The sequence below is a fragment of the Chinchilla lanigera genome, unplaced genomic scaffold (assembly GCF_000276665.1).
Source record: "Chinchilla lanigera isolate Chin_1 unplaced genomic scaffold, ChiLan1.0 scaffold00097, whole genome shotgun sequence".
Taxonomy (NCBI): Eukaryota; Metazoa; Chordata; class Mammalia; order Rodentia; family Chinchillidae; genus Chinchilla; species Chinchilla lanigera.
The window spans coordinates 6,433,701-6,448,727 of record NW_004955498.1 but is presented as its reverse complement, the minus strand read 5'-3'; the positions used below and the strand labels follow the sequence as shown (position 1 = coordinate 6,448,727).

The following is a 15,027-nucleotide window of genomic DNA, read 5'->3' as shown; positions in this document are numbered from 1 at the left end:
GCTAGTGGCTGGGCTGACACTGGCCTCCCTCTCCCACTTTAAAAAATCTTTTAAACAGGGGGCCGGGGATACAGCTCATCAGCATAAGCGCTTGCCTGGCAAACCTGAGGTCATGAGTTTGATTCCCGGTACCAAAAAAAAAAAAAAACCAAACCTTTAAAACATTATTAGTCCATGTTTGCAGTACATAATGATGGCATTGCTTATGCGGAGTTGGTGCGTGTGCACAACACATCTTAATTCCTTTTTCATCCCCTTCCCCTTCTCCTTCTCCCTGCCCTCATCTCTTGGTTCCCTTCCCTTTTGCAAAAGATCTCCGTGTTTCCTATTGTCTCTTTTATTTAGCTCTTTCATTTATACTCTGGCTTTCTCATATAAGAGAAACCATGTGATATTTAAGCTTGTGTGTCTGATTTATTTCACTTAGCATCATGGTCTCAATGTGTACCCATTTTCCTACAAAGGACTCAAGTCTATTCTTTCTAGGCAAGTAGTACTCCACTGTGTGTAAATACCACATTTTCTTCATCCACTCCTCTGGGCATAGAGGCTGCTTCTAAGATTTAGCTGTTATGAATTGTGCTGCTATAAACCTGGGTATGCACGGATCCCCGTTGAATGATGCCTTAACTCTTTCGGGGAGATACTTTCTTAGAAGGGAAATACCTGGGTTGAATGGAATTTCTAATTTGTTTCCTGAGGAATCTCTATACTGATTTCCATAGTGGTTGTACCAGTTTACACTCCCCCTTACAGTGAAGAAGGGTTCCTTTCTCCCCGAAGCCTCACCAGCATTTGTTATTTGATTTCATGACGATGGCCATTCTCTCTGGGGTAAAGCGCAATCTTGGTATTATTTCAATCTACATTTCTCCACGTTGAAGGACCCTGATAATTACATTGAGCCCACTCCCATAATCTAGGATGAGCTCATCTCAAGGTCAACTGATTAGCAAGCTTACTTCTCCCTGGTACCTTATTCTCCTTTCCTAGGGAATCTCACGTCTTCATAGGTTCTGGAGACCACGATGTGGACGTCTTTGGGGAGCCATTTCTCTGCCTTCCCCAGCCCTCCACAAATGCTTCTCCCTCTGCACCTGCCTTCCTGTTCTCCACCGCCGAGGTAGAGAAGTCCCTCCTGTGCCTAGGACAACTCCCTTCCAGCCTGTGTCCTTTGGTTCTTGCCTACTCTAGGGCCTGAGGTCATGAGTTTGACTGGAGCAGGCACCAGTCTTCTCTGCGTGAAGCTCTTGCTCTTCATTGAGTTTTCCCTCCTAATGTATGGTTGTGAGGAAGCTCTTCCTTCCAAAAGCCCGTTCTCCCGGTCTTGTCTCTCAACAGTTATCATCGAATCTCTCTTTTCTTCAGAGTTACCTCTCTAGAAAGAGTAGCCTGCATGCGCTACCTGCACTCACTCATCCGTCCATGCAGTCTAATGACTTTGTGTCATGCACCCGCCATATGCCAGGCACCCTCTCAGGCACTGGAGCACAGAGTCAGCAGAAAGGGTCCCTGCCTTCTAAGCTTACCGTGCAGCGAGGAAGAAAGGCTCCACACAGAGTTTCAACCAACTCTGGTGGGTGCAATGGTAGGCGAGTAGAGGCGCTGGGGGATCATGGGGGCCGAGCTGGCACTGAGGGCAGGGTGACTGAACCAAATGAGCATTTCACTCAGTGCCGTGTGACTTCTGCCCCAGTGAAGCACCTCTCCACCCTGCCCTCCGGGGACCTACCATGCAAATTGGGTAATTTTTCATCCTTAGTTCACCAGATCACCAGGCCAAGCACTTGCTGCAGGAAGTGATCTTCCCCTACCTACCACGATGGGCACGTCTCTGACCATCCTTCTCTCTCCCATTCCAGGTCTCCTCTTCCTTGGCTGCCCCATCAAGCCTTGAACAAGGGTGCATTGCTCTTTTACGCTTACTTCCTGTATGGGCAATGTCACCCTTTTACGGGTTCGTCCTCAAATCTTGAGTTCTTGCTATGTAGTTCCGGCTGGCCATGGATTTACTATATAGCCCAGGCCGACCTCAAACTTGCCATGATCCTCCTGCCTCAGCCTCCCAAGAGTGCTCAGATTTTAGGTGGGTACCACTATGCCCGGGCCAAATCTGCGTATCTGACTTTTTTGGGAGCTTTAGGCCTACACTCAGCCCCATCTTGGACATTTATCCTCATATTCAGCAGGTCCCACACAGGCTTCAGTACCACGCCCCTCTTGCTCCTCGGCCGACAGCCCCAATTTCTGAAAAATGGTACCACTTGCCACCTAGCTGCAGTAGGCAAAAACCTCAATACAGACTGAGCATCCCTAATCCAAAAATAGAAATGTAACATGCTGTGAAAGCAGAATATTTCTCATCTTCAGCATTTTGGGAAAGGGATACTTAATTTGTACCATCTTTGACTCTTTGACTTTTTTCTCTCCTTTTCTCCGGCCACAAATTCCTATTCTTTTTCAGTCTGCAAGTCTTCTTGCCTTTACTCCCGGTTCTGTCCCCTCTGCTGAGCCAACTACAGTGACCTCCAACTGGTCTCTCTGTCCGCAGCCTCACTGCCCTGTGATCCGTGTCCCATATACCTTGCTACCTCTCGGTCATGCTCTTCCAGGCCCGGGCACACTGCAGTCCATGAGTGCTGACCTGCACCGAGATCCACACGTTGCACCCAGCCTGACACACTAGAAGCTTCTGCTCATGCTGATCCCGCCTCCAGTGGGGCTTTCTTTGCCTCTTATTGTGGTTTCCCATGTACACACCCTTATACAAGAGCTTAGTCTGTTCCTGGACATGTATGAAATGATACCGAGATTCCTTTTCTAACCCACATGCTTAGGAGATCTGCCTGTGCTATATGTGCCTGCAGCTCAATCATTTATGCTGCATCCCATCACGTGAATATGCCACAACCGTCTGTCCCACTGGACAGATTCGAGTTATTTCCAGTTGGTTGTTTTTGGCTATGACAAATAAAGCTCTGTGAATATTTTTATACACGTCTTTTGGCGCACAGAACTTCTCATTTCTCAAGGTTCCCGCTATGCCCGAGAATAGAGGTGCTAGCTCATGGGCTGGGTATTCCGTGATTTTCCACATAATGCCAACTGCTCTCCAAAGTAGTGTGCGAGAGCCCCTGATGTCTCACAACCCTGGCGATGCTTGGGACCGCCAGATTTTAAAAGGTTTGCCATATGCGGGTGTGCAAGTGTAGCTCAATGTGGTTTCAGTGTGCATTTCCCTAGTGATAGATGTCACTAAGTTCTTCCTTTTTTATACGCTTTAAATGTTTTTATGTAAGACATACATATTGTTTTTGATATACACAGTGAAATGTTTACTGCAGCAAACTAATGTATCTTTTATCTCAGTTACTTTTTTTTTTTTTTTTTTGAGAATACCTAAAATCTATACTTGAGCAAAAATCCCAATACACTAACTATAATCCTCAGGATGACATTAGAACTCTAGACTTTTCCACCTTACAATGTTTTTGTGATGGAAACTGGTTTAAAGCTCTATAAAATGTCTGAGTGGCCATGGCCAAGGTTTTGGAGCTATTTGAAGTGGGTACACATCATAGATACTGACACTATCACTATGGTCTTCATGGGCACTAGATGAGAAAACATTTTCTACTCTGCATCAGATGTACGTCCTGGTCAGCCTGCATCACAGTGATTTTTACTGAGGGTATTTATATCTAAAAGATTCTGCCAGGTGTGGAGGCGCACGCCTGTTAATCCCAGTACTTGGGAGGCTGAGGCAGGAGGACTGCTCTGAGTTCAAGGTCAGCCTGAACTGCATAGTGAAACTTTGCCTCAAGAAAAGACAAAAAAGAAGTAAAATAAAGATACTAGAGCTGCCAATGGGTCATAAACTCAGCTGGCCATCTGTCTGTCAAAAATGGAAACAAAGGTTGCTGGTAAGGAACATGGACAGTAGACCCAGGAAAAGAAAAGAAAATAGACATCACATACATTTCAAACGCATACACAGTTACATCCTTGGGAAAAGAGTGTTAGGTTTTAGTTAATATATTTATTACAGCAGGTCTCTAGTCATTATTGCCATGAAAAAGTTTCCAGGAAATTTCACAAAATTCTTTAAGCAATTAGTATTAGCTTTTTTCTTTTTACGGAGTGACACTTCGTTAATTTATGAAATATTTACAGCGTTTACAAAAAGCAAGAGAATGTCTAATAAAATTTCTTCTACTTACAAAATTCATACATTATACTACTATATTTGAGATGTCTTATTTGGTAGAGCAATTAAGCTATGACATAAAATAATTTACAAAGATATATTTAATCTCTCTTAATTCATTGAAAACAAAACCATATTAGCTATAAATAGTCCTTTACAAATCATTGTAAAACACATGGTTTTAACTCTAGCCTTAGCTTTTACAAATATACTTACTAAATGAATTAGTTCAAATATCAAATACAACTGTGCATTTAAAGTTTCATTTAATACTACAAAACAAAACAAAACAAAACAAAACAACCTGAAAAAGCAAACTGCCCGGTACTTCAAGTAAAAATTTGTAGAACCAGTTTTTATGCACTCTTTGGGGAAGGAAACCCAACACCATTTAAACTGAAATACATAAACAAAATACTTTCAAGAATACCCTCAACAAATGTACATCCGGGGCATTTATTCCAAAGACTGATGCTCTACCAGTAGCTCACACGTCCGAGATGGTCAACCCTACATTCTGGCAGATCAGCTGCACTGACTAGAGCTGTGTTTGCGCAAACATTTACCAAAGCAGCAGGAGAAATCCAACATTTGCACAGTGCTATATATCAAACAGTGTTATATACGGGGTTTGCCCCAACCTGAAAATAATTCAGAGTTCCGGGCAAGCTCATGAGAGAGTCTAGAAAGTAGGACTGGCAATGTGAAGAAAAATTAAATCATATTTAACTGGGTCCCATCAGTGTGATATAAAAATATGCTTCTCTTGAAAATTAGGGGAAAATCTTTTATACTCCAAATTTTCAAAATAATGAACAACTCACCTACAGAGACAGCTGTTTCTCAAGTCACCGCTTAGGATGGTATAGAAGTTGGCAATTACTTAACACCTTGCTTCTGGAGAACGCCGAGGAAGCTGAGCTTAATTTGGTTTGGGTGGTAACACCCACGTTTCACATTTGGATTCATTTTAGAGAATCCAAAGCAACCACTGCATTACAAGAATCATGAGGAAAATCCCCGTGACAAACGTTTTCTCCCTCTGATTTAAAGTGATGCTGTTGCAGTGAAGCCCACAAAATACGTATCACGTAGATAGCATTTCTACAGAGATAAATTAAATTTTCTCTTTCAAAAACTGCTTTCTAAAGGTGTTCGGTTTTCCAGAGCCTCCTCTTGGCTCCTTTCTTCTGCCTGCCGTGGGGACACTGTAGTTTTCTTGTAATAGGTATTCTAGAAGGCACATCTTCAAGAGTTTAAGATAAGGTTAGTTCAAGTTCTACATGGAGGCAAATATTTTAATCTACTTTGTACAGATGCCCACAACTATTTCCTTTATTCTGAGCGCAAATGAAATGCCAGGGTTCCCCCTAGAAGTGAGTTTGCACATGGGGCATCATTTGGGAAGGCGAGGTCGGGGGGTCCGAAAGCTTGGCAGAGTTGGCGAGCTGCAGCTCCTCCAGCCGCTTGATGTAGTCGTCACGCAAGGCCAAGAGCTCCATGTAGCGCTGCTCCACGGGGTTTGGCTGCTGGAGAGACCCATGGACATGAGTTACGCTTTATGCGGCCACACGCCAAGAACATACCTGCTACAGCCACTACCTTGCAAATAAACCCTTTTTCACCAAGGGTTAACACAATGCCTATGTTCCTTCACGCTGCAACACTGACACACAGGGAACGGTGCTCAGAGTCCTAAGACACCGAGCTATGCATCACCAAGAAATAAATAATGTATGCATTTCCTCACAAATGCATTGCTACCTTTAAAACTCTATCAACCCGGACAGAACTCTGATCCCCTACGTACCTGCCCCCAGACCCCCTGCCCTCTTTCACTTTGAAGGACAAAGCTTCTCAAGTTGTCAGGGGCCCTCTTTTCTGTGCACATTTGTGACACTTCTTCGAGGAGTATCCAGAAACACACATTATGTAACCTTTAGGTATTGTTCAGTTTACATCACTGCTACCACCATGGACTTAGGAGTGACACTCTGACCCAATGTTGTTTTTTTTTTTTTTTTTTTAATCTTTTTGAGACAGGGTCTCACTATGCAGTTCAGGCTGGCCTTGAGCTCACTTTGTAGCCCAGGCTGGTCTCGAACTCGCAAGGATCCTCCTGCCTCAGCCTCCCGAGTGCTGGAATTATAGGCGTGCGCCACCACGCCTGGCCCTCCAATGTTGTTTTCTGAATTCAATTCCTGTTTGATCCCACTGAAGGAACTGATCAGTAGGGCCCTGTGTGCCCATACTGAGAGTAATCAGCATGCAGTGCCATAAAGCACCCCTGCACACATCTCCTGACACAATTTCCTGGCTCACACATGTGAGCGTTTCTCCGAGGAATGAATCTTCCTAGGCATGGGACTGCTGAGAAGCACTGTGGTCCTTCAAACTCACCCTGTGCTGCCCAACTGTCTCAGTGGGGCTGTCGCCTCTTGCTCCCTCGCAGCTCCTGTTGCCTGTGTACTCACCAAAACTTGGGAGCACATTGTTTTTTTTTGGTTAACTCAACGACTACTCTGTGGTACAGACGGTGGGATAAAATCTGCTTGGCTCCCACCACCATCTGCCCCCGTGCTTACTGCCCATGCTAACACATGACATGACTATGTCTTGCGTTTGCTCCTTACCAGCCGGACAGCTAACTTTCTGGGAACATCCACGGACCTATCTGAAAAAATGGGGTACTGAGCACCAAGACAGTGGAGTGGTAAGCAGCACAGAAAGAGCCTCTCTGAGTGTTGCTATCCAGATACTGGAATACAGTAATGTGAGGAAGACAAGAAGAAGGAAAGTGGGTCTCTTGGGCCCAGGAAGGATCTGAAGCACAAATTGAAGCCCGTAGAGAGAGCGAAGAGAGAAACTTCAATGAAGAAGAAGGTAGCCAGCAGCGCCCTCTACCTGAGATGGGACTCACTGTGTGAGAGGAGTGATTCAAACCTGCGGACACACACTGACTGCTGGCGACCCCTGAGGCCTCCACGGAGAGGTGCAGCCGTGGGGGCAGGGAGCAGCAGACATGAAGGACTGCCCTAGCCGGTGGTGAGTACTGCGAGTTGTTACCCCATGGGAGAGAGAGATTGGCTGGGAGCCATCTTGAGAGGAGCTGGTTGAGCTCAGAATTTAGAAGCGGCTCCTAGCGCCATCTAGTGGCTCTCAGCCGGGCTCGGGCCTGCAGCAGGTGTGCTGTGGGCTGCAGGCCGAATGAGTCTGATAGAAGGCGCAGGCTCACTGAGATTATCGACTACCCTGCCAGAAAGCTGCTGCTGGCTTGCCGGGATAGACTGGCATGGATCGGGATCGGGACTCTGTCTCCATATGTTGTCTACCAGTGACAGCACAGACATGCCTGGAAATGTACTTTCTTCTTTTTTTCTCTCTCTTTTGTTTGCTTGCTGTTATGGTTTTGTTTTGGTTTTTTGTTTTTTTTTCTCCTTCATTGTTTGACCCGGTTTTTATGAGTGTGAACGTGGTTTCCAGCTGCTTTGTGGTTGTGGTTCTGTTCAGATCCTCTTTATATCTCTTCTTCTCTCTTTCCCTCCAGTCTTCTGCACCAGTTTCCCAAAGTTAATGTGACCCCCCTTTGTCCTTCAGCCTTACTTCTAATCTCTTTTTCTTCTTCCACTTCCGTATTTTCTCCCTAACTCATTTTAAATTTTAACCCCTGAGGGCAAAATGGACATATGAAGGACTGTATACTACATATAACTTTCTGGTTTGTTTTAGATTTTGTTATATAATCACAAATCTTGTTCATACCATTAAAGGTGACAAATTAAAGGTTAATTCAATTTGACATTTTCTAGACTGTGTTTGATTCTATTGTCATTGCTGATGGTACCACCATAGCCTAAGGTAACATAATTGTCCTAAACGGCGGTTCTTCCTGATATTTCAAGGGTCACAGAAAATACTGTGGTACAGTGCCAAAGATCCAGGGACTGGGGCAAAAAGGCAACAACTTCTCATCCCCAACAAATTGAAGTTCTTGCAACAGACTCAAAATCCAAAAATCAGCTAACCCTGGAGTATACCTAGAAAAGCAGTCATTTCCTAAGGGTTCTAAATACAAGCAATGAAGTAACCCACCTTAGGCAATTTACAAGCATCATCCCAGGAATGAAACTAAAAAATGAAAAGAAAATGAGAAGACACTTAAACAAGGTGCAACCTCAGATCCAGTACACCAAAGGCAAATCCAGAGGGCAATGAGGTGGGACAGTCTGAAAGCCATACACCTGGCCTTTCTGAAGTGGTAAAAAAAAAGCAAATGAATGAGGCTCTAGAAAAAAGTTCAAATCAAGTAATTTCTCAGATAACTGCAGAGATGGTGTCAACAATTAAAACCATGTTTAGAGACTCTAGAGCAGACACAGACAAAAAAATAGAGGAGCGTAAGAAAATTACAGAAGCCATGAATGGGCAGCATAGGAAAGAAATACAATCTATAAGGCAGATTTGAGAAGATATCCAGGAGAATAAAAATTCCACTGAAAGCATTCACAGCAGATTAAACCAACGTGAGGATAGGATTTCAGAAACAGAAGACAGGCTTGCAGTTAGTGATCAGGAAAAGAAAGATTTCTTAAAAATACCAAGTGACCATGAGAAATTAATCCAGCAGCAGCTCGATGAGATGAAGAATAACAAGATTGATTGGAGTCAATGACAAAGCAAGAGATAGCACAAATGATATATTAAAAAGAAAAAAAAACTGTTCATAGATGTCATGGCAGAAAAATTCCCTGGAAGAGAAAAAGAATTTGATATACAGTATGTAAGACATATAGAATTAGCCATGATCAAAAAAAGAAATCTAGGCTGGGGATTTAGCTCAGTGGCACAGCACCTGCCTGGCAAGTGCGAGGTCGCGAGTTCGATTCCCGGTACCAGAAAAAAAACCAAAAAAATCGAAAAAACAGAACAAAAAAATCCATAGCCAGGCATATCGTAGTCAAGATTCCAGAAATTCAACACAGGAATAGAATCTTGAAACTTGTTAGGGAAAAGAAAAAAATCACCTATAAAGGAAAGCCCATGAGACTCTCAGCTGACTTCTTAGCATAAACCCTAAGTCAAGGAGAACTTGAAGTATTTCAAGCTCTAAAGAAAAACAACCTTCAACCCAGACTGATGTACCTCACAAAACTATCTTCTAAAACTGATGGAGAAATAAGTTACTTCTATGACAACGAACACCTGAGGAATTTATGACCAACATACCAGCACTCCAAAATGTGTTGAAGGACAGTCTAGAAAGAGATAACAATGACTACAACACCACCAGAAGGAATCCACCAGGCAAGGGAAACAAACGGAGGAAAGGAAAAAAAGAAGGGGAGCCAACAACAGGAAAATAACATGGCAGTACATATCAGGTATAACCATCAATATTAATGGCCTCAACTCAACAATCAAAAGACAAACAGATCAAGAAGCAAGATCCAACAATATGTTGGGTAAAAGAAACATATTTAATCCAAAAAGAAATTCATAGACTGAAAGTCAAAGGATGGAAAGCAATACTCAATGCCACAGGAACCCAGAAAAAAGAAGGGGTAGCTATTCTATTTGCAAAGCAAATTTCAAGCCAAGACTGATTAAGAGACACAAAGAAGGTTACTATATCCTCCTAAAGGGAACAATCCAAGGGGAAGAGATAACAATCATAAATATATACACAATTACCAACTGTATGAAACAAATATTAACAGGCATGAAAAATCAAATAAGGACTAGCATAATTGTATTGGGGGATCTCAATACCCCACTGTCATGGAAACAGAAAACCTAGACAAAAAATCAACAATGAAACATTAGAGCCGAACCAAACTTTTGAACAAATGGACTTAGTAGATGTCTACAGAGTGTTCCACCCCACAACATCAGAATTCACATTCTTCTCAGCTGCACACGGGACGTTCTCTGAAAGAGACCACATACTAGCTCAGAGAATATGCTTAAGTAAATGCAAAAGAGTTGAAAGTATCCCATGCATATTATCAGACAACAATGCAATGGAATTGGAAATCAATGGCAAAAGAAACTGCAAGAACTTCATAAACACATGGAAATTAAATAGCACTCTCCTACACAACAATGGGTCACAGATGAAATTAAAGAAGAAATTAGACAGTTTCCACAGTTAAATGATAATGACAATACAACATACAGAAACTTATGGGACAGAATGAAAGCAGTCCTAAGAGGAAAATTTATAGCAGTGAATACCCATATCAGGAAAAGAGCAAACACAAACAACTTAATGGTGAACCTCAACCTTTTAGAGAAAGAAGAGCAGGCCAAACCAAAGCTTGTACAAAGGAAGAAACTATAAAAATCAGAGTAGAAATGAATGCATTGGAGACTAAAAAAAATACAAAAAAATCAATGATTCAAAGAGTTGGTTCTTTGAAGATTAAATAAAATGGACAAATTCTTATCTAACCTTACCAAAAACATGAAAGAAAAGACTCAAATCCATGCAATTAGGAATGAAAAGGGTGAAATCACAATGGACTCTGCAGAAATCCAAAAGATCATCTATACCTACTTTGAAAATTTGTATTCTAATAAGATGGAAGGTACAGAAGAAATGGATAGATTCCTAGGTACATATGAATTACCAAAGCTGAATCAAGAAGATATAAAAACCCCAAATAAAGCAATATCAATCAATGAAATCAAAGATGTGATTAAAAAGCTACAAACAAAGAAAAGCCCAGGCCCTGACGGATTCACTACTGAATTCTACAAGAAATTTAGAGAAGACTTAACACCACTACTTCTCAAACTCTTTAAGGAAATTGAAAGGGAAGTAATACTCCCAAATTCACCAAAATCGGAGAAAGACCTAACTAAGAAAGAGAATTACAGGCCAATCTCCTGAACGAACATAGATGCAAAAACCCTCAATAAGATACTGGCAAACAGAATGCAGCAAATCATCAAGAAGATCATACATGACCAAGTGGGATTTATCCCAGGAATGCAGGGATGGTTCAACATATGTAAATCAATAAATGTAATACACCATACTAACAGAGCCAAAGACAAAAAACTCGTATGATCATGTCAATAGATGCAGAAAAAGCTTTTGACAAAGTCCAGCACCCATTCATGATAAAAACCCTACAGATAATTGGAATAGATGGTATTTATCTCAATCTGATAACAGCCATCTAAGACAAACCAACAGCTAACATCATACTAAATGGACAAAAACTGAAAGCTTTCTCTCTAAAGTCAGGAATAAGAGAAGGATGTCCACTGTCTCCACTGTTATTCAATACTGTCCTGGAAACTTTAGCCGGAGCAATAAGACAAGAGAAAGAAATAAAAGGAATAACGATAGGAAAGGAGGAAGTTAAAATATTACTATTTAAAGATGACATGATACTCTACTTAAAGATCCCAAAAACTCCACTAAAAAACTACTAGGTATAATAAGCAAATTCAGTAGCATGGCTGGACAGAAAGACAACATTCAAAAATTAATAGCCTTCCTGTACATAAATAATGAACTTACTGACAGAGCAATTAGGGAAACAACACCTTTCGCAATAGCATCCAAAAAAATAAAATGCCTAGGAATCAATCCAATGAAGGATATAAAAGACCTCTACACTGAAAACTATAGTACTCTGAAAAAGGGAGATTGAAGCAGATATCAGAAAATGGAACGATATCTCTTGCTTTTGGGTAGGAAGAACCAATATAGTGAAAACGGCCATAATTCCAAAACTGTTGTACAGATTTAATGCAGTTTCAATCAAAATTCCAACAGTATATGTCACAGAATTAGAGAAAACAATCCTAAAATTCTTTTGGATCTAGACCTAGAATAGCAAAGGCAATTCTGGGTAACAAAGGCAAAGCAGGAGGCATCACAATCCCTGACTTAAAATTACACTATAAAACTACTGTGATAAAATCAGCATGCCACTGGCCAAACAACAACAACAACAACAACAACAACAACAACAAAACCCAAACAAACAAACAAAAAACCAGACCTAAAGCTCAATGGAACAAATTAGAAGATGCAGAAATAACTGCAGACATACTCAGCCACCTTATCTTTGACAAAGGTGCCAGACATATTCAGTGGTGCAAAGATAGCCTCTTTAATAAATGGTGCTGGAAGAAGTGGCTCTGCACACGACAAAGATTAAAACTGGACACATATCTTTCACCATGCACTAAACTTAATTTGAAATGGATGAAAGATCTAAATATTAAAGTAGACACATTAAATCTATTGGAAGATAGGATAGGAAAAACTCTTGAAGACACTGGTGTATGCAAAGACTTTATGAATAAAACCCTGATCACACAGAACTATCACAAAGAATCAATAACTGGGATTTCATCTTATTAAAAAGCTTTTGCACAGCCATAGAAACCACCAACAGAATGAAGAGACAATCCATAATGTGGGAAGTAATGTTTGCCAGCTGTTCTTCAGACAAAGGATTACTATCAAGAACATATGAAGAACTCTGAAGTAATGGGAATCAAAAGTGTGTGGGTCTTACAGTGTTGCTGTGAGAGAGAAATGAGTTAACAGACTGTTTTGCTATGATTTTCTTGATGGGTAAATAGGGGAGTGATGGTTTAAAGGCAGAAGTTGTGCTGCAGCATAATGGAATTCTTTCTAGCATGTTCATTTTTTAAAGTTTTGTACAGGGATACACAGTGCTCACATGTCAAAATGTTTAGATCAATAAATCTGTGCATAAGTATGTTACATGTGATAGAAAAACAGTGAATACTTCCATTGAACACAATTTATTATGGCAATAGATACACTGCCACAAATCTCCCTCAAAAGACTGCCCCCCCCATACACTTATCCCATTGTTCTTTCTGAAGTAGTTCTTTCCAGGAAAGAAAGTCCTCTTTCCTGGGTGCCTTTACTTGCACTTCTGTGGCTGCCTTGGTGTCCTGAACTGATTCAAAACATTGACCTTTTATGGTCATTTTTCCTTTGGGAATGAGCCAGAAGCTGCATAGTGCTAGATCAAATGAATCAGGTGGATTAGGACACACCACTGTATGTTTACAAGGCTGCCTTTCTGTTTGGATGGCACTTGGCAGCAGCACTCACCGTATTTTTGATCACACCTTGTAAAGACACCCAGGAAATAAGTACTGCAGAAATGCTTCAGTAAGCGGCAAGCACCATGGGATAAGTGTGTTTGAAGAGATCGTAGTATTCTGAGGGGGATTTGTGGTAATATGTCTTTTACCCTAATTTAAAAAAAATTTAAACAATGTTGTATATGTTGATCACACCTGGTATAGTAGGTAATCAGTTTCCTGGACAAGTTATATGACAGATTTCCCCAGAAAGTTTATGTTTTGATGTGATTGGGAGCAAGCTTCTCAGAAGCCTGAGCAACAGATGAAGACATTAAGAAAAAACCTGAAGGTCTTCCTTTGGCACATGTAGTGGCTTCCAGAATAGTCCTGCATTCAGTTACATTCAACTATGTGCCAGAGCTGCGAGACCCAGCTGTGTGTCTGTGTCTCAAGTGTCCTGCTACTCTATCTTGGGAGAATACTCATCATGAAATTTATGGCCCACTCTAAATACAGGATGGATCTCACTTTGAGATTCTAAACTTAACTATAAGTACAAATACCATTTTCTTAAATAAGGTCATATTTATAGTTGTTGGGTAGAAATAGCTTTTTTTGTGGGAGGTAGTGCCATTTAATCCACTACAGGTTGCTATGGAGTGAACTGGCTAATGATAAGTACAAATGTAATTGTTACGGTTTATATAGAAGTGACTGCCCTAAAGCCTCATGTGACAGTAAGCCAGACTTGTGGAAGGTGATTGGATTATAGGGGTTTCTAGCTGACTTGCTGTTAGGATGTGAGGCCTGGTGGAAGAGACAGGTTACTGTGGGCATAACAGGGAAGGCTATATCTCTCTTCCCAGCACCTTCCTTGACACTCTTTACTTTCTAAATGTGATGGGGTGAGCAGCTTTCCTCTGCCCAGTCCCTTCCACCATGCCGCTTCTGCCCTGCAGCCAGCAGACTAGACTACAACCTCTACAACACATGAGCCAAAATAAACTTTCCCTCCTTTAATTTGTTGGTGTTCGGTCTGTATCTTAGTGACAAGGAAAGTAACTATAACAGATTTTGGTATCAGAGAAATGCGGTCACTGCTGTGATGCTAGCTGGCCAGGAGGTTCAGAAGACTTTGTGGGAGTTTAGAAAGGTAGGGAGATACTGGCTGGAGAAGCAGCCCTAGAATACTGTAAAGATGCAGTTGACAGGAGATTCTTGTCAGAGTTCAGAAGATCAGAATGCTAATAAAAAGGCAGATGGTAAAGACCAGGCTCAGGAGGTGTCAGGAACAAGGACTCCATTGGCAGTTGGACTCCAGGCCATGTGTTGCTATGCTTGGGCAGAAAATCTGTCTACTCTGTGGGAGACTGTGGCAGACTAATTAATTTAGTGAAATTAATTTTAAGGCAGTCTAATGTTCAGGGTGTAGCATGGATACTGCTTTCTGCTTTTGGTCAGGTTTATACTGAAAGCCAGGAGCAAAAAGCCTATCTGAAAAGTTTTTAGCTTGGCTAGAAAGGCAGTCTATGCAAAGGTGGTACCTTGGAGAGCAAGGTTACAGAAAAGATTGAGAAGAAGCCAAGTACTTTACAACAGGGCAATAGAAAAGTTTGCTTGAGGGCATCACAGGAACCAGCAAGATCCACCCTTCACAGGTTCTAAGTTGCAAATGGGAAAGACTGCTTTGAGAAGAAAGCTAAAGTCACAAGCTCACTACCCAAGAATAGCTG

General features: G+C 41.6%; 1 protein-coding gene across 4 annotated transcripts in view; it reads right to left on the bottom strand.

Annotated features, from left to right (window-relative positions):
* Nucleotides 1-4,019: 4,019 nt before the first annotated feature.
* Mtm1 (myotubularin 1) overlaps nucleotides 4,020-15,027 on the bottom strand; it is a 115,307-nt gene continuing 104,299 nt past the window's right edge. For 3 of the 4 annotated variants that reach the window (XM_005406416.2, XM_005406417.2, XM_005406419.2), the window contains one exon: nucleotides 4,020-5,736. In XM_005406416.2, the coding sequence (XP_005406473.1) occupies nucleotides 5,578-5,736 (159 nt within the window). In that variant the 3' untranslated portion in view covers nucleotides 4,020-5,577. The remainder of the gene's footprint in view (nucleotides 5,737-15,027) is intronic. The other variant, XM_005406418.2, reaches the window with a different exon arrangement.